Below are 24,093 nucleotides of genomic sequence, written 5' to 3'. Positions count from 1 at the left end.
TGGTTTAAATATTATTTAATACTCTCTCTTTATATTATTCCCAATTGGAGCATAAAACCATTAAATCATTGAAATATAGTCTATGTTTATATTTCCCTAATTATAGCTTATTGGTCCGAAGGTAATAATATCATAAATTAATCTTTAATTATTCCATTAAGGATAAGAGTAATTTAAAAACATGCCAATCTGAGTTTAATTTCTAGTCACTTCTTAGAACTTTAAAAGTAATCAACATCCTTTTTCTGTGCAGAGATGGTGACCACCTCTCTTTTTTAAACCGAGACCTGTATGAACCAGTAACTTTCAAGGAAAGTGCTCTGTATATTTTCCCACCATACTGTATTTTCTGTATTTGCATTTCAATGCCTTCAGGATCAAGGAACAATGGTGATACTGTGTTAAATTATGTTATCATATTATAAGAGTAACATATATAAGTATATTCTATGTGATGCTTTATTGAAATCCCCTAGGTTAATATTTTTGAGGGGAGAATTTTATAGAATCTTCAAAGAAACTCCATATGAAATGGTTGTGTGATTCTGTGGCCACTGTTAATTTGCTTCTTAACTAACCAATTCCAAACCATTTGGTGGTTATGGATTTACTCCATATTCATATGCTCCCCTCTGCAAAAAAAAAGAAAGCGCTATGTAGGCTACATGTAGATTTTCAAATAAAAATAAATAAAATATTAATCAAAACAATAAAAAAAGTGCTCGCATCCTTTAGGCTGAGAAATCCCTATTTCGGTAATTGTAATATCAAACTAAACTTCAACCTACCAGTCACTATAAAGTTCACTTTGTTTTATCTTCTCACTTGTCTCTTACATACTCTTTCCCTTCAGTTCCCTCAAAACAAATACTTGAGAGGCACCTGCTAATATAATCCTCTTAACATGTTTCCTAGTTGTTGTTTTTTTGTTTTGTTTTTGTTTTTTTGGTTTTTTTTTTTATTATTTTATTTTTTTTATTCAATGTCCTTCAGGGAGCAGATACCATGTAGATAGATAGGGTTATCAGATAAAATACAGAACTCCTGGTTAAATTTGAATTTCAGATAAATGACAAGTAATTGTTTTCAGTATAAGTATGTCCTGTGCAATAGTTGAGACATATTTATCTTAAGATAATTATTCATTGTTTGTCTGGAATTCAAATTTAACTGGTCATCCTGTACTTTTATTTACTAAATCTGGCAACCTACATTTAGAGGGATTTCATTTCTCTAGCAGTGGGATGCCTGTGAACTTGTGCATTCTCAGGACATGAGGATATAACTCCTGGATCCAAAACTCTGTGCAGATGAAGAAACTGTGTGAACCCTGACTGCCTGCGCGCTGTGTGAGAGTTGGTCATTTCCTGACCCCAAAGTACCCCACCCTTGGAGCCTTTGTGTGTTGCCTGAAATCCTGTTGCATTTTTGAATGTAATGCTGTCTGTTGTGCTTTGATGCTTTCCAACTGATGCAGCCAAAGTGGAAGTCAATGTAGCTGTCGGCCAAATCAGTTTTAACAACTGAGAAGAGGGGCATGAAAAATTTAGTACCTGCTTCGTACATGAGCGTACCCATTCTCTTGCCAGTCTTGTTTTTGTCTCAAAATTCATTCCAAGTGTGAGATGTACCAATAACTGAATCACGCACAGATATTATTATTGCAAAGCTTCCTTTCCGGAAAGCTCACAAATGCACTTTGCACTTTAAAACCTGGGAAGTGGAACTACCACTTGTAATACATCCATAATCCAAAGTATCCGTTGACAACCATGGGAGTCGAAAACGAAGCACTTTGGGGTCTGTCCAGAGTATGGTGTGAGATATTACCAAGTTTTCGCATATAAAAATCAATGCGTTCATGCCAAAGTTCACACTTTATATTATGTTTAAAAATTCCCCCCAGTACTTGAGGTGAATTAGTTTAAGATAAAGAAAACAAGGGTGTTGAATAAGATGAGGTACCCAACAATCAAGAAATGGAAGTCATTAAAATAATATACGCCTTCTTTCATTTTTTTATTTATATTTATGTATAAACAAGGGTAATGTAAATATAAAAGGGTTAGGGAAATTTACAATAAAAATCAAGTACCCCAGAGTCATTAAATAAGAAATGAACAAGACCATTGCTTTAAATTGGAGAGACGTGTGTGTATGTGTGTATATATATATATATATATATAACTTTTCTTTGAATATATAGTTATATATATATATATATAACTATATATATATATAACTTTTCTTTGAATATAGTGTTTAATATTTTAGATTAGGTTTTATATCTAAGTCATTGATTTTAAATATATAAATATCATAAAAATAACTCATTTTAAGTATAAAATAAAATAAGGTTATTGGAAATATTAAGACTAGTATTGGAAACATTTTACATTCTGAAAACTCCTTATTGATAAAGTCTGGCTTGTAAACTAAACATATAAATCCATCCATAAGTAGGAACTCATGACACCATAGCTTCTTATAAGGAAATTTGTTTTTGTCTTTATTTCTACTAACATTAGTAAAATTGCTATACTTCTGTTAGTCTTAGAAATAGAATAAAGATATGAGGGCTTTTTGTGATTGTTTAATAGTTAGATCTTAACCATCTATTTAGAGACAGGTTAAGTGATATAGAAAACAAGTTTGAAATCGTGGGTATCCAAAGAGGAAAAATCTTGCCATACACCCAAAGGTTAAGGACAAATATTGCTATTCCAATAATGTGTTTTATGAGACAGCACACTTCAGATACATTTACTTTACAAAAGTCAAAACTTGTCATCATTAAGGCCATTAGAGGATAAGTGAATCATCAATAAAACAGAAAAAATATAGAGTAGACATCCAGGTTAATGCTTTCAAAATCAAATCATTTGAAATGAATTTTTCATAACTTCATAAGGAATGGGTCTCTGATACTAGGAAATAAAATGAACTGTGAGCTATGTACCAAACTTAAGTTGTGCAAGGAATCAGAAGAAATGATTCACTGGAATTTGTCAGAAATATGCAATTACCACAACCAACTTTAAGATCAATTGCATTTCTTTGGAGTGGTTTACTTTACATAGTTGAAATCAGCTTTATTTTCTAGAACAGTTGTGGTGACTAGAAGTAATCCCTTCTATTCCAGTGTGTTGGTTTTTTATAACTATAAAATTGTTTGGAAGAATGAACCCCTGCCTTCTTCAGAACAACATGGGGTTTTAAAATACATTGATTAAAACAAACAAACAAAAACTCCTCTCTCACAGGCAGTACTTAACAAAGTTTTCAATGACAAAAACCCTTTCATCTAACCATCATCCTTCATGCTGCAACTTAAGCTACCATTTCCTGACAAGTGTGCCCTATCTTGATGTAGCATGAAAATACTTGAGGAATGACCTGATGGCTGGTGCTGCCCGCCTCAACAGATGACGCTGTTAACAGTTGCTTTACTCATCTCTTGGTAGTTCTCTCAAATAACCGTCTATAATTAAATATGCTCATTAATAATAAATAGGGGACATCTGGGGCAAATCACATTTCTTATGTGAATAGCCATCGTCTAGCCTCACAACACAAAGACAAATTGAATGTAAAAGCGTTTATTATGGAAGTAAATTTTGAATTCTGAAAAGGAATGACTTATGTATAGTACAAATGATGTGATTTTTTTTTTTTTTTTTGCACTGTGTTGACTTGATCTAGCATGTAGAGTTTCTCCTTAAAATGGGGTCAAGTTGTAATCACATAGTCAAGTGTGACAATGACAGATTTTAGGTTTGAAGGATAAAAGATAACACCTAAAGTATTTTTTTTAACGTTTATTTATTTATTTTTGAGAGAGAGAGAGAGAGAGAAGAAAGGAAGGAAGGGAGGAGGAGGAGGAAAGAGAGAGAGAGAGAGAGAGAGAGAGAGAGAATCCCAAGCAGGCTCTGTACAATCAGTGCAGAGCCTGATGCAGGACTCAATCTCACAAACCATGAGATCATGACCTGAGCCCAAATGAAGAGTCCGATGCTGAACTGACTGAGCCACCCAGGTGCCCCTCACCTAAAGCAATTTAAATTATGCCAAATTAACTATGAAGTTAAACCTCAGAGTATACCGGATTTTTGGGTAAGTTCACTTGTTTGTCATGGACTGAAAAAAAAAAAACCTAAAAAACATTTGTTTTATCCTTATGAAGATGGAGAAGATACAAAACTGTGTTGTTTCAGACTAAATAATTATGAAATAATTATACCTTTTCATAGATTTCCTAAACCTTTGGATTGATTGCTGAATTTCACAAACAGGCACATTTTCATCCTTGACCATTCAGAGCAGTGAATTTACTTATGACTCAATGGTCTCTGTTTCCCGGCAGCGTGGGGAGACTGCATTGCACATGGCAGCCCGGGCAGGGCAGGTGGAAGTGGTCCGATGCCTCCTGAGAAATGGTGCCCTTGTCGATGCCAGAGCCAGGGTACGTGCTGGTGCCGGAGGTTCTCTCCTACTGCGTGCATGAGTTTCACCTTTATGACGGAATGCTATTCTTCATGTCCCTGACTTGGAAATGCCATGGATTGTATACGAAAGTATCAATTCAATAGCAGTTTTACAGGCAAAAAAGGAAATGGTATAGTAAATATACACAATGGAAAATGCACCCCAATTTCAGAAACATTAACTTTGAAAAAAATGTATAATTTACTCTCTAAGAAATATAGCATTGACTAGCCTAATAATTTTTTAACCTATGGAAACACTTTTACTTATATCTCTTTTCATGAATTTAAAAAATTTACCGTATTATAGACATAGTATGTGTATTAAAATATATTTCTTACCATAAGCCAATCAAATTGCCACAGACATTCCTTACTAGTTACTTACAAGCAAATTATACTCAAAGTTTTAATGTTGTACCTTTATCTCTATTATTATTTTCCTCCTTTCTATCATGAATTATACTTTTCTTCTTACTCTGATTTTACGTATTTAGACAGTCTGCACTTCTGTGATTCCAAGTAGAACAATTGGGGTCTGGAGATTACTTTATCAGATTCTCTTGTTTCTAATTGCTTCAAATCCCTTCACAGCTTGATTTTTCCTTCCTTCCGTCCCTTTTTTTTAAATTCACTTCCCATTTGCTTTTCTCACCTTCTTCCTCTACACTGAATATGCTAGTAATTTTTTATCAGTGTACTATATCTTCAATTTCCTTTTTCACATCGTTCCTTTAATTAATTATTCATTTATTTTTTTGCACTAGCATCTTTGGGATTCTCTCTGCTTCAATATTTGAAGTACCTAAGCTAGAACTCACTTCAGCTTGACTTGTACCATCATGACTCCCTTTTAGAAATGGTATTGTATTAGAATGAAAACATCTGGCTGGAGTCCTTACACATTGTTATTTCAGGCAAGTCATTGCACTTCTAGGTCCTTAAAATATAAAGGTTGGACTTGAAACTCCATTGCAGACTTCCTTAATATTCTCTGACTCTATGAACTTAATAGAATTTTTTCTACAGACCTTCATGAAAAATCCAGTGAAACATGGGCAGCCTTAACATTACTCTTGTCCTTTTGGATTTTATCTGCCTTTTTAACCATTGTGTGAGCAATGTAATTTATGTTCTTTGGTAATCATCATTGGTATTTTATGTTCTTATATATTTAGAGCTTTTGTTATCCAAACTGTATTCTTCTCTGCCTTGGCACTTTTCTTGTTTCCTCTCACCCTCAAGACTTTTTTTTTTTTTTTAACATTCATTTATTTTTGAGAGAGAGAGTGAGCACAAGTGCCTATGAGTGGGAAAGGGGCAGAGAAAGGGGGACAGAGGATCCGAAGCTGGCTCTGCACTGACAGCAGAGAACCCAGTGTGAGTCTTGAACTCACGAACTGTGAGATCATGACCTGAACCTTAGCTGGATGCTTAACTGACTGAACCACCCAGGCACCCCTTCCAAGATTAGTTTTTAAGAGCAGTTTTAGGTTCACAGCAAATTGAGAGGAGGTTACAGAGATTGCCCATATACTCCCTGATCCCACACAGGCATAGGCCACCCTGTTATCAACTTTCCCTATAGGAGCAGTACATGTGTTAGAATTGAGGAACACACATTGACACATCATCATCCCCCAAAGTCAATAGTTTACCTTAGGGTTTACTTTTGGCGTTTCACATTCTGTGGGTTTGAACAAATGTATAATGACATGTATCCATCCTTATCATACAGAGTAGTTTTACTGCCCTAAAAACCTTCTGTGTTCCACCTATTCTCATTTCCTTTCAAGCTTATCTGGCATTAGTTATTTAAAAAATACACACACACACACACACACACACACATATGTATATATATACATATAGTTAATCAATGCACTCTGAGTATCATGAACTTCAGTATTTTTTCTAGAAATGTGGTAATATTTTTAGTAAATATTTGTAATCCATATTTAATAGTAAAAGGGTTTCCTGTTTATCTCTCAAAACTAAACTGCTTAATATCTTTCTATATTCAAATTTAATGTATTCTATTTATTTTATTTTATTAGAGAAAGAGAGAGCACAGGCAGGGGAGGGGCAGAGAGAAAGGGAGACACAGAATCTGAAGCAGGCTCCAGGCTCTGAGCTGTCAGCACAGAGCCCGATGCAGGGGCCGAATTGGTGAAGCACAAGATCATGACCCTAAGCCCAAGTCAAACGCTCAACCAACTGAGTCACCCAGACACCTCTAATTTATTCTATTTTTAAAGGAAATTTGCTTATTTTCATATATCTTTGCCAATTTTTTGTGTTATCAATTTAACCTGTTATTTATCACCTTATGCTTTTTTGGGTACCATCTGCAACCCCTTCCTCAGAAACCACTGGCTACAGACTCTTTACTGTGAAATATTATAACATTTATGTATGTGTTTATTTTTACACACAAATTCCATCAATTCTAATGTTTTGCTTCTCTTTTTCAACTACATTTAATGCCATGGTCTACATATATAAACATCTATAATTTTTTGTTCCTCCTTATTTAAGTATCACATTTTATGACCCTTTGTTTTTTCAACTCCACCACCTACCCTAGGATGCAAGTGAAATTCCTTTCTTATAGCATCCTTCTGTGGTGGACAGGAGAAACTGCCATAGCCTTATATAAAGGCATGCTAATGAAAGGCCATTATGCATGACATCACCTGGGGATCCTGTTAAAATGCAGATTGAACTCAGTAGGGCTGGGATGAGGTCCAAAATCTGTATTTCTAAAAACTCACAAGTGATGCCCATGTTCCTGATCCTGGGATCATGCTGAGCAGCAAGAAGCTTTGGTTTTCCTTTTCACATGTTCTATTTTAAGTTGTACTTTCACCATGAGTTTCTATTTTTATTTAGCCCTTTAGGTTTCCCTGGAAATCTTTGATTTAGTTAACATTTGTACAGCGGTTTATACTTCATAAAGTATTTTAACAAATTATCTTCTTCAACACACAGAACAACCCTGTGTTGTAGGGTGGTTTAGAGTTCTAAAATTCAAAATGTTGCCGTCTTGCCTGAGGTCATGGAATTAGAAAGGATGAGAAAAAGGTTCCTCCTTGGTTCTGTGTCTTTCTCCTAGGTTTTCTCTGCTGACATCGTTATCTCTGTTTCAGATGTAAAGGGAGCCCTTATCTCTTTCATCTAAACAAACAACACGATTCTAATTAGTCACATTTCCCACCTGAGCCAGGTTATCTTACCAAGCCTGGGTTCCATGCCCATTCAGGAGGTGGGATGAGATGATTGGCAGTCCCCCCAGAGCCACATGTAGTGTGGGATGTCCCCTTCCCCCAAGGGAGGGAGGGAGGGAGGGCTCTTCCCAGAAGAGTGTTGAACAGAAAAACCAACATCTATCTGTTCTGTTTTACCTGCTGGTTTCCCAGCAAGCATACACACATGCCTGCGCTTCTGAAAACTCTCTATTAACCTAATACATTGCTTTATAATTCACTCTGTGTCAAAGGGGAGATGGTCAGCAGTTACACTCAGGTACTACACTGAACTCCAAGGGCAAGTTCTCTGGATAGTCTATACTTCTTAATCAGGTTTGGAAATAATATCTCCTGGTTATATAATCATGGCACTACTCCTAATTTATAATGAAAGAAAAATCATGTACTCACAACAGTATCTCTCATTTGAAAAGTGCAAGCGGCATACTCTCTTCAACAGTCAAGAACATAAGGTATATTTTGCTGGACAGACTGGGGAGCATGGACTACAGTGGCGTAAGTTTGTCAGTCAGTCCATATGCTTGCCCTCAGACTCTGCTCTCATCAAGGTTCTTCCTTGTCCCGTATCCTCCATGGACATGACCGAGAGAACCCCTGGAGCCTGCCCATTGGGGAGCTCTCTTGCTTTAGGTGCCCATGTTCTGTTGGCATTATATGGGGGGCTGACATTTGCTTTGGGGATTGAGCAATAAGAAGGCCCCTAGGCTTAAACTCACTTGAAACTTAATTCACCTTAAAATTTTAGTCAGCTCCCAGTTGATTAGGTTCCTGGGAATCCTGTTAGCTAAGAACTAATAGCAGAAATTTTATCAAATCTTTGAACCTTGTCCCAGCCATTACTGTTTCTGACCCTTGGTAAAGGAGTTGGGGCTCAGCAAGTCTTCCTAATTTGGGAAGACTGTAGCTTGTGGTAGTAAGGCAGAGCTCATCTCTTCCTGGTCCAGGCTGTATCACAGTCAATGGCACTTTATGGTGAGGGAATAATTATTGCCCCTTATATTTGAAAGAGGCCTAGAGGATCAAGCTAACCACCACCACCCCCCCTTTTAAATCTCTTTCCATCAATATTATTTTCTGTACTTTCCCAATTCTTTGCCTTGGCTTGAATTAACTTTAGCTTGGGACAGCAAATTCAACTCTTGCAGTTCAACAGGGAAATAAATAATTCTGCAAACCTTAGAGGTCTTATATCTCTAGTAGGCAAGACAGCTTATTTCTTAACTTAAACAAAAACAAAAACAAAATGAAGGAAACAAAATCAAGTGCCTGAATGCTCTGTAGTCTGAGAACCAAAGGACAACTTAACCAAATACTTGGCTGTTACTAGCCCTAGATTAAGATGTCCTCATTGCCCCAATTCTTCCACTCACTCATCAAGAACACCTTTTAGATTATGTCACTTGCAGTACCCACCTCTATCAAATTGTTGGGCAGAAGTGCAAGAAGGGAAACCCAGAAACAACAGATATTCATGATAGCTATTCTCAAGTTCTTCAGTTCTTTTATTGTTGTTGTTTTGTTCTCCATTTATCCTCATTACTCAGTTTTCCCCATTTGTCTATTTTCTCTGCTATATTTTTAAAAACAGTTGTATCTTCCAAAGTGTTGTCAGTCTCCTTTCCTATTGAGAGTCGCTTCATTCTGTTAGTTTCCTCAGTGGCCAATGTAACTGTGTCTATTTCAGTAGAATGTATAGAGGAATAAATATCTTTTGAATCCAATGCCTGAGTTCAAGTCCTGTTTTAATAGCCTGGTGACAATCCTGGAGAACTACTTTAATTCCTCTTAATCTCAGTTTTCTAGAAAATGATACTAATACTACATTATACGCCTTCTTTTCAGGTCTTTTGTAAGACTAGGATCAAGTATGCATCATACCTGAAGGAAGTTTATAAATTGCAATTTTTCAAAAAATTCCAATTCTCTTACTAAAATATTTGTATTATTGTTATTTATTATTTACTTTTCACCACCCTGAAATTCATACAATGCTACTTCCTCTCATCCTGAATACTTCTTTTTTCTGGTACTTTAAGACACTGCATTTATTTGAACAGCTCTTCCCCCACTCTATTATATCTTTTTTCCATTCATTCTTAGCTCAGTATGCTGACCCAGATTTTCCTTCCTCACTCTGATTATGACATGCCTTTGGACAGATTGTAAAGACATACCTGTTTTCATCACTAAGATTATACTCAACTTTCTTTTTATAAGAAGATGGCTTGGCCTGGTTCTCTTAACACTGAAATGAAAGCATTTTTCTGACTACACATTAGAGTCAGGTGATTTCTTGAGCCTCCTCCAACCTATCCTCCCTGTTCGTAGTACCAACTATGTCTTCTCTGTGTTTCTAAATGAAAAGCACTCGGCAAATAGTTAACCCCATTCGCTTCTTGCCAGAGTTCCATTTCATCTTTGAAGTCTTGGATCCAAGTCCCAGAACTATATGCAGTGTTTCCTGGAACAGCATTTTTTTTAAAAATAAGATTATGATATCTTCTTTTTATGCAGTCCCTTCTTGAAGAAAATGACCAGCATTTGTATCCTTGGCTTGTTTGAGTTAAGTAAGAACAGTTTTCCCTGGATCCCTTTTTTTTCCTCTGGATATAGTTCCCAGAATAAGTACTGTCTCTTTTTTTTTTTTTTTTTTTTAATTTTTTTTTCAACGTTTTTATTTATTTTTGGGACAGAGAGAGACAGAGCATGAACGGGGGAGGGGCAGAGAGAGAGGGAGACACAGAATCGGAAACAGGCTCCAGGCTCTGAGCCATCAGCCCAGAGCCCGACGCGGGGCTCGAACTCCCGGACCGCGAGATCGTGACCTGGCTGAAGTGGACGCTTAACCGACTGCACCACCCAGGCGCCCCTAAGTACTGTCTCTTAATGAAAGCTTTTGGATGAGAATCTAGGTCTTAGGCCTCTGGACTAGATTTTTTTTCTTACTCAGAACCACGAGTTGGTTTGTATTTAAGCATTAGTGGGGGCTAAAGCCTTAATGAGTTGAGAAACATGTGCGTGTGCCCCGGAAACAATGGCCAAGTTCATGAAAGTACATACTTCTAGAAAAGTCTAAGGAAGATTTTGTGACCAAACAAGTCACCTCCATAACAAAATATACCATAAATCATGGTCAGAGTAATAATAATATCCTTTTGGCTAGGCGCTACTAGAAATTCCAAGGAGACATCAGGAAACATCTGAGTGAAATATGTCATCAGTGAAGTTTGGCTTGTTTTGGCACTAATTTTTTACTTGACTTGAGTTGTAGGAGGAACAGACGCCTTTGCACATTGCCTCTCGCCTTGGTAAGACAGAAATTGTCCAGCTGCTTCTACAACATATGGCTCATCCAGATGCAGCCACAACAAATGGGTACACGCCCCTGCACATCTCTGCCAGGGAAGGCCAGGTAGATGTGGCATCAGTCCTCTTGGAAGCAGGAGCAGCCCACTCTTTAGCTACCAAGGTAAGGGGATGGCTCCATGACAACATGGACCGGGAAGGATCTGAGTCAGGATTCCTCTGTTCTACTATATAGAGTATCAAGAAATGTACATCTCCTTTAGGCCTCTGACTTCTTCCTATTTAAATATTTTAGATTCCTCTTCTAAATCATCAAAGGGGATTGTGAAGTTCCATACCATGCCTTCAGTAAAGAGTGCTAGATTCCATCTTTCTAGTCAGTATTGTTTCTAATACAGGTATCTAGTGCTTTAACTGAGATTATTTCCATAGAGCAAGGGCCACTTTCTCTTCTCTTTCCATCATAAAATGTATAATGTAGTCCCAAGAGAAAAATATAAGATTCTCAAATACATTGAACTAGTATTACTAATGAAGAAAAAAATTGCATTAAATTGGCAATACTGTATTTGCTAAGAGTTTTAGTACTATCTAGAAGTTCACCTCACTTGATCTTGCGATTTTATAACTGTGGTATCAGCCAGTTATCATTCCCATTCTGCTCTCTAATATTTATAGGCTATATTCTTGCCTGGGTATGTACAGTCTCTAAATAGAGCTGTGCTAGAAAATCACTTCATTAGTTGTGTATTCTTTGTATATGCCAGCCTGAATTTGACTTATGTTTGGAGTTTCATGCCGGGGCAGAATAATTTTTCTCCACTTTATACATCCTATTTGAAATTCACTCTGTGGATGTGACTTAGAATAAAACACAAACACACTCAGCTAATCAGTGCTAAAGAAATTGGACGCGTACAGAAGAGTAGGGAAATGAGACAAGTTTAAAGCCTACCACAAGTGTGTTGTTTGCAAGGCAAAACAATTCCCATGAGTACAGCAGTGATTCATATTATTTAAAAGACATTTTCAATTTGCTCATAGTAAATAAGCATAAGTACTACATCTGAGGGAGAAGTATGAACTGGAGTAGTATTGTCGCATCTGTTGTACTAGCAGAGGGGCAACCGCTAGCTATGACTTAATCTGGTTGCCTGTGGCATGTTTTCAATGTAAGAAATTGATACCTATTCAAATGCTGAAATCTGAAGAGTTGCCAGGAATTTAAAAGTCATTTTTTAGAAAAACCCAAACCCAGAAACTAAGCAACAAACTACTAATAGCAACAACAACCACCCAAGAGAGACTGGGTGACTGTCTCATCAGATGAAGGTGGTAAATAATTTCAGGTATCTAAAATATAGAAATAGAGAATAAAATATGTGCCTTCCAAAGTTGTTTAGGATTTCAAAAATATGTCTAGCGCAATAGTAAAGTGCAGCAGTCAAATGGAAGGGAATATTAAACTGACCAGTTTAACAGTGGAACTCACTGGGGTTCTGATGAATAGTTGACTCATCATCATTAAAGCTGTTGGAGTGTTTATACATATCAGAGGGTAAATGAAGTCCTGATGAGGTTAACATAGGGAAAGAAGGAATGTGTGACTTGAGATGCTTTCCAACCTCTATTTTGTGATTCTACATTAAAGATTCTATGTAGTTTTGTCTAGTAATAGGTTCCAAATTTATAAAGGGGCTGGATCACTCTTCCAGCAGGACTTTAAGGGTAAGGCATTTATTCTTCTTCCTTACCACATGGTTTTTTTCTCAAAGGATTCTTCTTCATCCTGATTGTCACGCCAACCATTGTGTGCATTGAGCAGACGGAGCACATTAACACTAAATGTTGGCTTAAATGGGCTAGTGCAAGTTGGAGGAAATACTTCTTATATTTGTCCCACACTTGGAGAAAGTGAAAGACTCACTCTCCTCCAAGGACTTATTAGTGCCAAAGGGTTCAAAAAGAAATAAAAAGAAAAACAACATCTTAAAAGTAATTTGTGTGGTGACACTGTGAACGGGCAATATTGTTTCTGGGGAGATACTCTGTATTGCAACGAAGGCTTAAATGGTCCCAAGGATAAGCTATATCTTACACCACCTACAGCAGGCACATTTACTTTGTGTGTTGTACAGGCCCTGGTCAGCTTTAGAATTCTCCCACTCCACTGTAGTGCCAGAAGAGCATGTGGCTAGACTGTCTGGCCAAGAGGATGGATTTGAGATCATGGTGTAGGAACTGTGCCATCCTTGAGATCTGAGCCCAGCGACTTGGCTGTTTTTGTAACACACTGCTAATTACAGAGAATGGCATTAGTCAGGCACATAAGTCATTGAATCTATAAACATGGGTAAGAGAGCATTCTTTTAAAAACGCTTTACACTGTGGTGGGTTTAAAAGTCTGATGTCAATCAGCTCAACATTGTGCCAGAAGTAGAAGTGTATTTTACAAAAGGAATTGGTCTTTTATACAGCGCAGGTCTTCTGGGAAAGGGGATAACAGGATGGGAGGTGCTTTTTAGTAGTGAACATTTTTTTCTCTGTCAGCCTATTATCCTGCTATTTCTGCAGAAGATACAAATCAACTGAATCACAATAATAATATTTTTTTTACCATTGCTGCTGAAATATCCTAAAATTTAAATGAAGAAATTTGGAATTCAGGTATTATAAAGAGAAGGCAGCTATTGTCTCAGTCCTATTAATTTTAGAGACAAGAAAAAGCCAAGCTCCCTTCCACATCCTGCCCAACTCACTAACGAGAGCCATTTTAGGGACACTGGTAGCTTTTAAATCCCAACCCCATAAAGTCAAATGTCAATTTCTAAGCCCTCAAAATAAAATTTGTTTTGTTCAGTCTATTAAGTCAAACTCTTGTGCATTAAATTTCCTTCTTTTTTTCTAGTCCTTGTTTGTGGCTCACAGATTTAATGCTTCTCATTATTTCTCCCAAATAGAGAGACCCAATATAGTTTGCTTAATATGTTAGCAAATAAAACAAGTTTTGTTAGGAGTCACAAAAATAAATATTACATTTTACTTTTGTTCTTCACATTCCAGAAAGGTTTCACTCCCCTGCATGTAGCAGCCAAGTATGGAAGCCTGGATGTGGCAAAACTCCTCTTGCAACGCCGTGCTGCCGCAGATTCTGCAGGGAAGGTAAAGGTTTTTACTAATACGTGACATTTTTCAATTAGCAATAATCGCGCCTCAGATAAACCTCATTGGCTACGATACTGCCACTGTGCAAAGCTAATATGTGACATTTTTATAACTCAGTCAAGTTGGAAGCTTTGGAGATCTGTGCTTAAGGATATTTTTCCCACTCTCCTGAAAGGAATATGAAAGCAACTGATGAAACTATGCCAAATAGACATGATGGCTCTCTGTCCGTGATCTGTCCACATACACACCAATTTAGAAGGCATTTAAAGCTGTGCCTCCAGTGTATGTTTTTGTCACAACAGGGCCCAGAACATCTCTAAATTGCAATGTTAACGTAGTAATTCTTGCATAGCATTTTAGACTTCTTTTTATGGTGGATATCAAGATAACCTGTGCTAATTTAAGCTCAACCAAGCGTTTTCAGTTTTAGCTAAGTTTCTAATATGAAAACCATTAGGCATTTATTTGATTTTTTTATTGACCGTATTAATTAATTAACACAGACTTAATATACATCGGTTTCCATGCATTTTGGTAGCTTCAGGGCAGCTAACGCTAATTTATTAATGCTGAATTTAAACACACCCTTTACAGAATGGCCTTACCCCACTCCATGTTGCTGCTCATTATGACAACCAGAAGGTGGCACTGCTGTTACTGGAGAAGGGTGCTTCCCCTCATGCCACTGCCAAGGTGAGGACTGCAGACAAGGGTTTACAGATACAGGGTATAACTATAATCTGACCACACGTGGGAATTTTTATTTTTTTAAATTTTAATTCCAATATAGTTAATGTACAGTGTTATATTGGTTTCATGTGTACAATATAGTGATTCAATAATTCCATAAATCACCCAGTGCTCATCATGACTAGCGCCCTCCTTAATGCCCATCACCTGTTTCACCCATCCCTCACCCATCTCCCCTCTGGTGACCATCAGTTTGTTTTCCATAGTTAAGAGTCTGTTTCTTGGTTTCTCTCTCTCTCTCTCTCTCTCTCTCTCTCTCTCTCTCTCTCCCTTTTTTCCTTTGGTTGTTTGTTTTATTTCTTAAATTCCACACATGAGTGGAATCATATGTTATTTGTCTTTGATTTCGCTTAGCATAACACTCTCTACCTGCATCCATGTTGTTGCAGGGAATTTTTTTAAAACACATGCTATCGTATAATTGCAAGTAGTTCTAGTGATAGTAGCTTTTGATATTGACTTTTTAAAAAATTTTCTACCAGTTGCTTCCACAAAGTCGTTTAAGATTTTTTACCAGTCAGTATAGATTAAGGGGATGTGCCTACGAACCAATAGAGATGACTTTTATTGCCAACACTCTGTTTTAGAGACTGAAGTTTTGAATTTTGAGAAATGAAACCTCATAAAGGCAGATAGGTTTTTTCTTTTCCCCTGTAAACAGCGTGTTCTCCTATAACATAACCTTTGAATTGTTCATTCCTTTAGACTTCAATTTTTTCATTGTAGTATATGTAAGACTCTTTATTTATTTTTCTTTAAATAGTTCATCCATGTCAACTATAACATACATCCTTTTAAGTCACTAGGCTAGGAATTCCTTTTTGGTGTACATGTAGCACCAATTTCTGAGATGGTCCCAACTAAGACTTGTACCTACGGATAGGGCATCTTTCGCCATTGGAGCTGTCCCTTATTTACACTGAAAATACACATGAATGTCATATGATACATAAAGTAATCATTGTACCTTTCATTAATTCATTCGGCAAACATGTACTGAGGACATATTAGGATTTATTTAAAAAGAAAAAGTATTTATTTTGTTAGGAAAATAGTCATGTAATGTTAGATGACATAATAAAACAGCGCAGCTACCGTTTATTAGCCAAGCACTGTGCCTACCACTTTACATGCAATATCTCATTTAAATTCATAATAATCCTTTGAGATTGGTGTCATAATAATTTCTATTTTACAAATAAAGAAGTGATATTTGAATAGGTTAATTTGTTCAAAGTCACATGACTAAAAAGCAATGGAGCTAATATTTGGCCTCAAGCAATTTGACTTTAGAACCAGCACTCTTTTTTTTTAAGTTTATTTATTTATTTATTTAGGTAATCTCTACACCCATCATGGGCCTCAAACTCACAACCCCAAGATTAAGAGTCAGACGCCCAACCGACTAAGGCACCCAGGCGCCCCTAGAACCAGCACTCTTAACCACTAGGTCCACTGTGTCCCAAAGCAGTAGAGAGAGAATTAGTCTACTTCTATTATACAAATATGTACTCACATGTCTATTTAAATTACATAGTTATACATATATAATAAAATGGGATACATTATATAAAAAGTATACTCTGTATAATATTATATATTTCATAAAAAAGTATGTTACATATAAATATACACAACTTTGTACATATAACTACACATATGTCTACTTATATATTTATACATTACATATGTATGCATATTTTATTGGTACAAATATACACTAACAATAAAATACTTAAACTATCAAAAAAGGAGGACAAATATTGATAATTATGCTTATCATTCTTATTCCTTGATACTCTTTTCTTAGTAATCTCATCAATTCTGTATTTATTTGATGTCTTTCTTCCTGCTAGATTATAAATACTTGAGGACAGTAATTATGTAATATTCATTTACATATTCCTGAATTACTTCATACAGTACTATGTGGGTTCTCAATACATTTAAATGAAAGAATGAAGGCTAAGAAACTATTTCAATGGAATAAAAAATATCTGCTCACTTAACATGCCAGTATTTTTTTCATGAACTTTCCAGGCTGGCCATTATCAACATAGATATGAAAGATTTCATCAATACCCAATAATTCTTTAACTCTTCCTATGTATAAAGAAAGGATTGTGGTAAAACATTGTTCTCCTCCCACAAGAGACTCTCAATCTACTTGGGAAAGAAAATCTAAATTATAAAATAATCTGTATGGTTTTGCCAGAGAGACAAATATATCCCTGATCTCTAGCCTCTATGGTGTATGGTCTTAGCCACATGCATGGAGTCCAGAAGACCAGGTAGAGCAATCCTCTGCTCCGGAGTTCACAGTAGGATGGGTGTTCAGGAGGCTCCTGTGGTATCTTCCACTCATCCACCCCAGCCTGTCAATGAGCATGAGTCCTCTGGGACTACTCCAAAAAGAGGAACAGAGAGAGAGAGGGAGACACAGAAGCTGAGAGAGAGAGAGAGAGAGAGAGAGAGAGAGAGAGAGAGAGAGAGTAAGCATGAGCGGGGGAGGAACAGAGAGAGAGAGGGAGACACAGAAGCTGAAACAGGCTCCAGGTTCTGAGCCGTCAGCACAGAGCCCGACGTGGGGCTCAAACCCATGAACCATGAGATCATCACCTGAGCTGAAGTCGGAGCTTAACCGACTGAGCCACACAGGCACCCCTCCCATCCCCACTTTTGACTATTCACTGCAACCACCTGTCCCAGCCACAGACATAATCTCTTGGGCCTTAGAATCTGTTTGCTTCTTTCTACCAGAGCCCAGAGCTTTTCTTAGTTTTTATTGGATTTTTTTTTTTTTTAGTTATTTGATTCCAAAAAATGTCACTGTACATGAAGTATGAGGGCTCTTCAGATCTTTTAGGTCAAGTATCTACTGGACAGTCAGATCTCTTATATTGTCAAAATTGACACTCTCTTTGATGATCTCTTATGTTGTTTTGATAAAACCTGCTGTTCTCATCCACATAAGTCTCTGACTTCCTAACCTTGGTAAATTTATTCTGATAATTCATCTAATTTGCGTAGAGCCTATGTGCAGGGATGGGAGATGTTTGGATGGAAGAAAATACACTACAGTGGCAAAAAAAATACTAAACTTATATGGTCCATAAAAATTTATGTGTCCTTTAAAGGAGCTCTTGGTTCTAAGTGCAGTGTTCTAGAACACCTGAAGCATCTGGGACCTACGATAATATCATGAAAAGGCTTCTAAGGAGAGTTGCCAGATTTCCTCAGCAGCTGAAAGGGAAATATCATTTATTTGAACTGAAAGAGGCCTACTTTTACTCGGAGAAATGGGGGGCAGAGTAGGTAGATAACATAGGACGTTGAGGAACAATATTCGATGATGGCATATAAAGACATTTAAATTCTGAAAACTACTTTTTATTTTTTGGTTCCCTTTGCAGTTAGGCTTCAGGAAATAACATAACCTAAAATGACCTCTTATGATAAACTCACAAGAAGCAATTGATCGTTATGCGGCCTTTACCTTCGTTATAACACAGTTAATGTCAAAAACCACCATTTTTAGTTTCTATTACACATTTTTCATGGAAAATTCTACCAGAAAAAGAAAGTTCTACCTTTGAAAAAAGAAAAGGAAAGGGAACAATATAGGTTCCAGACTTACATTTGTTCCATGGGTCTGTTTGTTGTTTCTTTTAACCAAGTATAGGGTGTAAGGTGTAGCTCTTGTCAGCAAAGTCTGAATTCCTCTGGTCCTCTCTACAAACTCCCACATAAAACTAGTAGCCTCATATGTCTATTTTTGAGCTACAGGTTATAGGGGCAATGGGAGATCTAGGATTTTACCTGGCCACAGGATTAATATAAGCTAGTTTTGTTTTTTTTAAATATCTTTTCCATTAGAATGCAACCGCTTAAAGACAGGGATTGTGGGGCGCCTGAGTGGCGCAGTCGGTTGAGCGTCCGACTTCAGCCAGGTCACGATCTCGCGGTCCGTGAGTTCGAGCCCCGCGTCGGGCTCTGGGCTGACGGCTCAGAGCCTGGAGACTGTTTCCGATTCTGTGTCTCCCTCTCTCTCTGCCCCTCCCCCGTTCATGCTCTGTCTCTCTCTGTCCCAAAAAGAAATAAACGTTGAAAAAAAATTAAAAAAAAAGAAAAAGACAGGGATTGTATCTTGTCCACCTTTATATCCTCACACTCTGAGTGGCATGTGCTAGCTACTTACTAAATAGCTATTGAATAAGTAAAAAGTACAATCCAGCTAGAAGCATAGTCGCAGGAGTGTTATAACAAATATACAATATAAAATATACAATATAAAATTCCATTTTATTCTGTACTATTAAAACTGTATCCGAAGCATAGCATTCAGTTCTGGGTAGCACAGTTCAAGACCAGTGTTGACAAACTAAAATCAGTCCAGAACAGATCCTCCTTAATGGAGAGGTCTGGAGATGGGGCTTCTATCAGGAATAGTTGAAGGACTGGGGAAGTTTAACCTGGGAAAGAAGAGTAAAGGGAGACATGAAAACCATCTCCAGGTATTTAAAGGACAGTCATAGGGAAGAGGAACCTGGCTTATTTTATGTTGCTCTGCAGGAGACAACCTATCTTATAAAAAGAGATGTTAAGCTTTGGGGTTTTTGTACCTATACCTGTTTTACAGTAGAATGGGTGCCTTTTGATGTTGGTTGTAAAGATACGAGTGGGTGTTGTTGGATGGGAACTTTAATGGGTAAGAATCTAGATCTACTGTAAACTCACTTTTTAACTTTTCTATTGATTAGAGATTCTTATTTCCTATTGAATATATATTCCTACTTGAATATATATGCAAAGATATATATTAAGGCAAGTGTCAAACTTACAATGTATATATGTTTTTGTTTTTGTGTTTTTGTTTTTTTGTTTTTTGTTTATAGAATGGCTATACTCCTTTACATATTGCTGCCAAGAAGAATCAAATGCAGATCGCTTCCACACTCCTGAACTATGGAGCGGAGACTAACATTGTAACAAAGCAAGGAGTAACCCCACTCCATCTGGCCTCACAGGAGGGGCACACGGATATGGTCACCTTGCTTCTGGATAAGGGAGCCAATATTCACATGTCAACTAAGGTATTCTGTTTTTGCCTTTTGTTTTAGCCAAGAGTCTCTCAGATGAGTGTAAAGAGAAACCAATCAAAGATAACGTGTAACAAAAAAATGGGGGATATATTAAAAGGAAATAGAGATATCTTATAGAATTCAAGGACAGTAACAGTCGAGTCTTCCGATGAACAAGAAACCACAAGGAAGCAAGAAGCGGACTCTCTGCCTATATGGCTACATTTCTGAATCTTGACTTTTCCCTGTGAGTCAGTTTCATTTACCTGTCTCTGCAGATCTACTTTCTCTGCTTCTCTGTGTTTTGTGAGCAAAGTGATGACCCCATAGCTCCGAAGAGGTAACATCACTTCAGTTTAAGAAGTCAATCCAGATTGCCATAGTACCTGCCGGTCATAATCCCAAATTTCAGAGAGAGACAGTAAGAGTGAGGGATACAGAGAGAGGTGACAGTTCTCTGGGATCTGGCCCAAACAACTGCTTCTAAGCTGTTGGTCCATGGCCACTACCCAAGCCATTCTGGAGCCTGATTGAGCATCAGAGGCACCTGAGAGGTTGGGGGGTGGGGACAAGGAACTCGCTAGAAGTCTGGATAGCCAACTTCAGCCTAGCTTGAGTAGTTGTGGTGGTGGTGGCCAGGGAATTAGTGTTTTTAATAAAGAACTGCAGTCGTTTAAGCCTTTCTCCAGAAAATGGCTCCTGAGGACAAGCACATTAACTGTAATAGAGCAACAGTTAGGAAGAAGAGGAAAAGATATTCTTCAAATATGAAAATATTTGGACTTTACAAGTACATGTCTGTCTATACATCTCCCTCTTTCTCTCTATATATATATCTATAACTCAACCTACCTACCTGCCTGTATACCTACCTACTTATCTATTTAATGTATAGTAAAACATTATACTTACATATACTCCCCTGGAGCCAGCTGCTGAGAAACTAAAAGTTGAAGCCTATGTTTATAAGTCAGTTCATCATTTATATATTTATTTTTACTTTTCTTAAGTTTATTTATTTATTTGAGAGAGAGAGAACAAATTCCAAGCAGGTTCCGTGTTGACACAGTACAGAGCCTGATGCAGGGCTCTGAACCCACGAACTGTGAGATCATGACCTGAGCTGAAATCAAGAATCAGACATTTAACGGACTGAGCCACCCAGGTGCCCCAAGTTAGCTCATCATTTAGATCTCTTAATGCTTTACGTAAGACAAGTTATAGGTTTAGTGAAAATTAAGTTTCTTAGGATTTTTCACAAACGCACAAATACAGTGTTTTCTACATCTCACCGTTGAGCTAATTAATGCTTTTGGAGACTCAGTTGTAAATTGGTCTTAATAACATTTATCAATACGTTATGTAGCATTATGTCCTTTAGAAATAACTATGAAAAAGACAGTTGTCTTGAATGCCTCTAGAGTCCGTTTCTGTGTCTTTATCACTCAGAAATGCTCCAGTAAATCCCTTACCCTTATACACTTCTCTGTTCTCTATCCAAAGTCCTCACAGATCCTTTTTTATAGTCAGAAATAATTATAGAGTTGGCTCTCCAAAAGATATTTATTTATATTTTAGCATGAATGAACATGATTAAGCCTTACATTCAATATATCAGCTGTCATTACAATCTGGGGCATGGATTTCCTTGTGGTCATCTAAACCATGCCATTCAGGTGGTCATTTACCTACTGGGGATATTCTCACTATGAGACCAATGGTAGAATATTTCATTTAACATCAGTATATGAAGAGGGCAGAGAGTTTTTATTGTCCATTAAAAACAAATATGCATTTGAAAATAAACACAAGAAATCCATAAACAAATCAAGCAAAATTTTGAGTAGAATGAAATTCTAGGCATTTCATGAAACTGATCATGCAATGCTTCTGATACTGCTATTTTTAATTTGTAAAAATGGTGTACTCATATCTGGAATCAGTTAACTATGTACTCTCTGATAGTATTCCTCTAAACATATTACTTCCTTTGAGGGAGTTTTATCAGTCACAGTCAGTGAATATTTATGAATATTTTTGAGTTGCATACTTCGCAGTGAAGAAATATTTTCAATTTTGAACCACAAACTAATTATGTTATCTTCATAACAATGATTTCAATATTAGATTTGAGTGCTGTCCTAAATTAAGGTATGATGTATTTGTCACTAGAATAAAACTTTAGGGAATACGCTTATATATATCTTAATAATAATACAATATATAGAATCTATCTATAAAAATATAACCTTACCCTTTGGTTGGTATTATAATGAGCTAATGCAACTGCAGGTAAAAAGCAAAGCCAATAATACATTTTTCTAAAGCCTTTGAAACATGCATATATTCTTTTGCTATTCAAGACCAACTGCAATCAATAATTTCATACTCTCCAAATGATTACTTCTCAATAAGAACTAAAATATAGAAATTATATTACATTTCTTATCCAGTCACCATGTGATAATGAAAAAACAGTTGTAGAGTCCACTAGTGCATTTCAGGAAATAAGTTCCTCTTTTTGAAAAGAAGTCCTTCAACATCTTCTATTTTCTTGATTTATTAGAAAAGTTTTCATAATTTGATTTAGGTATGCAATTTTATCATAAAAAAGTGTAGAGGATTCTCATCTTGGCTGTTAGTTTGCAATCTTATATTGTAGAAAATCTATTCTGCAAATAGTATAGAAAACAGCAGATACATTTGACATGCCATTTAAAATATCTTTGAGATAGTTGATGATCATTTCCCTTCGTAGTCACTTCAATGACATTTTAAAAGACCAATTGTGTCCATAAAGAGAAATATTTTTATGTTTGCTTTTTTCATATGAAGAAACTCAAAATGAGGAAGAATCTTCTGTTTTGTCCTTATATTCATGTTGTTCGTACTTTAGGACCGTATAGTATTTGTTTAGAAGGACGTTTTGGGGCACCTGGATGGCTCAGTCACTTAAGCATCTGACTCTTGATTTCTGCTCAGGTCATGGTCTCATGGTTCATGAGTTCAAGCCCCGCATCGGGCTCTGTGCTGACAGTGGGGAGCCTGCTTAGGATTCTCTGTTTCCCTGGCTTTCTCTGCCCCTCCCCAACTCACCCTTTCTCTCTCTCTCTCAAAACAAACAAACTTTAAAAAAAAAGTCCTCTTTTTTCAGTTTATTTATTTATTTTGAGAAAAACTTAAAAAAAAGTCCTTTTTTTTTTTTTCAAAGTTTATTTATTTTGAAAGAGAGAAAGAGCGAGAGCGGAAATGGAGGAGAAACAGAGAAAAAGGGAGAGACAGAGAATCCCAAGCAGGCTCCACACTGTCAGGGCAGAGCCCTACATGAGGTTTAAACTCCCCAAATGTGAAATCACAAAATTAAGAGTTGGATGCTTACCCAACTGGGCCACCAGGCACCCCAAGAAGTGAGCACATTTTAATGCAAAAGGTCTATCTTCCATCTCATCCTGATGGTTTATAGAACTCAAAGCTGAGCTCAGCCAAAACTATAAGGATTTCAAAGCCCCAGGCCTCAAATAAAAAAAAAAAAAAAACTTCTCTCTAGTTGGAGAATGTTTTTCTCTCTGTACATTTATTTTTTTAATTTTGTTTTTTAAAGGTCAGAGGACTTGTCCATTTCTAGGAGTATTCCCTGGCTAGCGATCATGAATTTTCAAGAACATGGCTTAGCTGTCTCAACCTAACCTGACTGCAAATCCATGGTCAGGGGAGGCTGGTCGATTCTAATTGGATGTGAATTGGGAAAGTGGAGGTGGGGGTGGGAGTAGGGGTGGGCAGGTGGATGGGGGCTGACAACTCAGAACATAAAGAAACTACCTCAGTATACAGCTGCAGGATGTACAGGAAGAGGATGCATATCCCAGGTATTTGAGCAATAGTAGGGGGAGAGAAACATGGAATGAATATACTGCTAACTAGCATACAGGGAAGAAACTTTTGTTCACTGATATATTCAAATACCTACAACACTTCATGGCATATGAAAGGTAGTCAGAAAATACCCATTAAATACACAAATGATTTAGGATTTAA

At 36.9% G+C, this 24,093-nt stretch overlaps 1 protein-coding gene and 1 pseudogene across 23 annotated transcripts in view; one reads left to right on the top strand and one right to left on the bottom strand.

The window, feature by feature from the left end:
* The window catches only part of ANK2 (ankyrin 2), a 673,807-nt gene that overhangs the window by 554,928 nt on the left and 94,786 nt on the right, over nucleotides 1–24,093 (top strand). For all 23 annotated transcript variants that reach the window (XM_086704357.1, XM_086704361.1, XM_086704354.1 and 20 more), the window contains 5 exons: nucleotides 4,364–4,462; nucleotides 11,025–11,222; nucleotides 14,123–14,221; nucleotides 14,822–14,920; nucleotides 19,873–20,070. In XM_086704357.1, coding sequence (XP_086560483.1) covers nucleotides 4,364–4,462; nucleotides 11,025–11,222; nucleotides 14,123–14,221; nucleotides 14,822–14,920; nucleotides 19,873–20,070 — 693 coding nt within the window. The remainder of the gene's footprint in view (nucleotides 1–4,363; nucleotides 4,463–11,024; nucleotides 11,223–14,122; nucleotides 14,222–14,821; nucleotides 14,921–19,872; nucleotides 20,071–24,093) is intronic.
* LOC112859230 (U4 spliceosomal RNA) lies at nucleotides 14,236–14,316 on the bottom strand (annotated as a pseudogene).

The sequence above is a fragment of the Puma concolor genome, chromosome B1 (assembly GCF_028749965.1).
Source record: "Puma concolor isolate L17-30 chromosome B1, mPumCon1.1.hap2, whole genome shotgun sequence".
Taxonomy (NCBI): domain Eukaryota; kingdom Metazoa; phylum Chordata; class Mammalia; order Carnivora; family Felidae; genus Puma; species Puma concolor.
The sequence above is the reverse complement of the archived record's forward strand: the minus strand, read 5'-3'. Positions and strand labels throughout refer to the sequence as shown.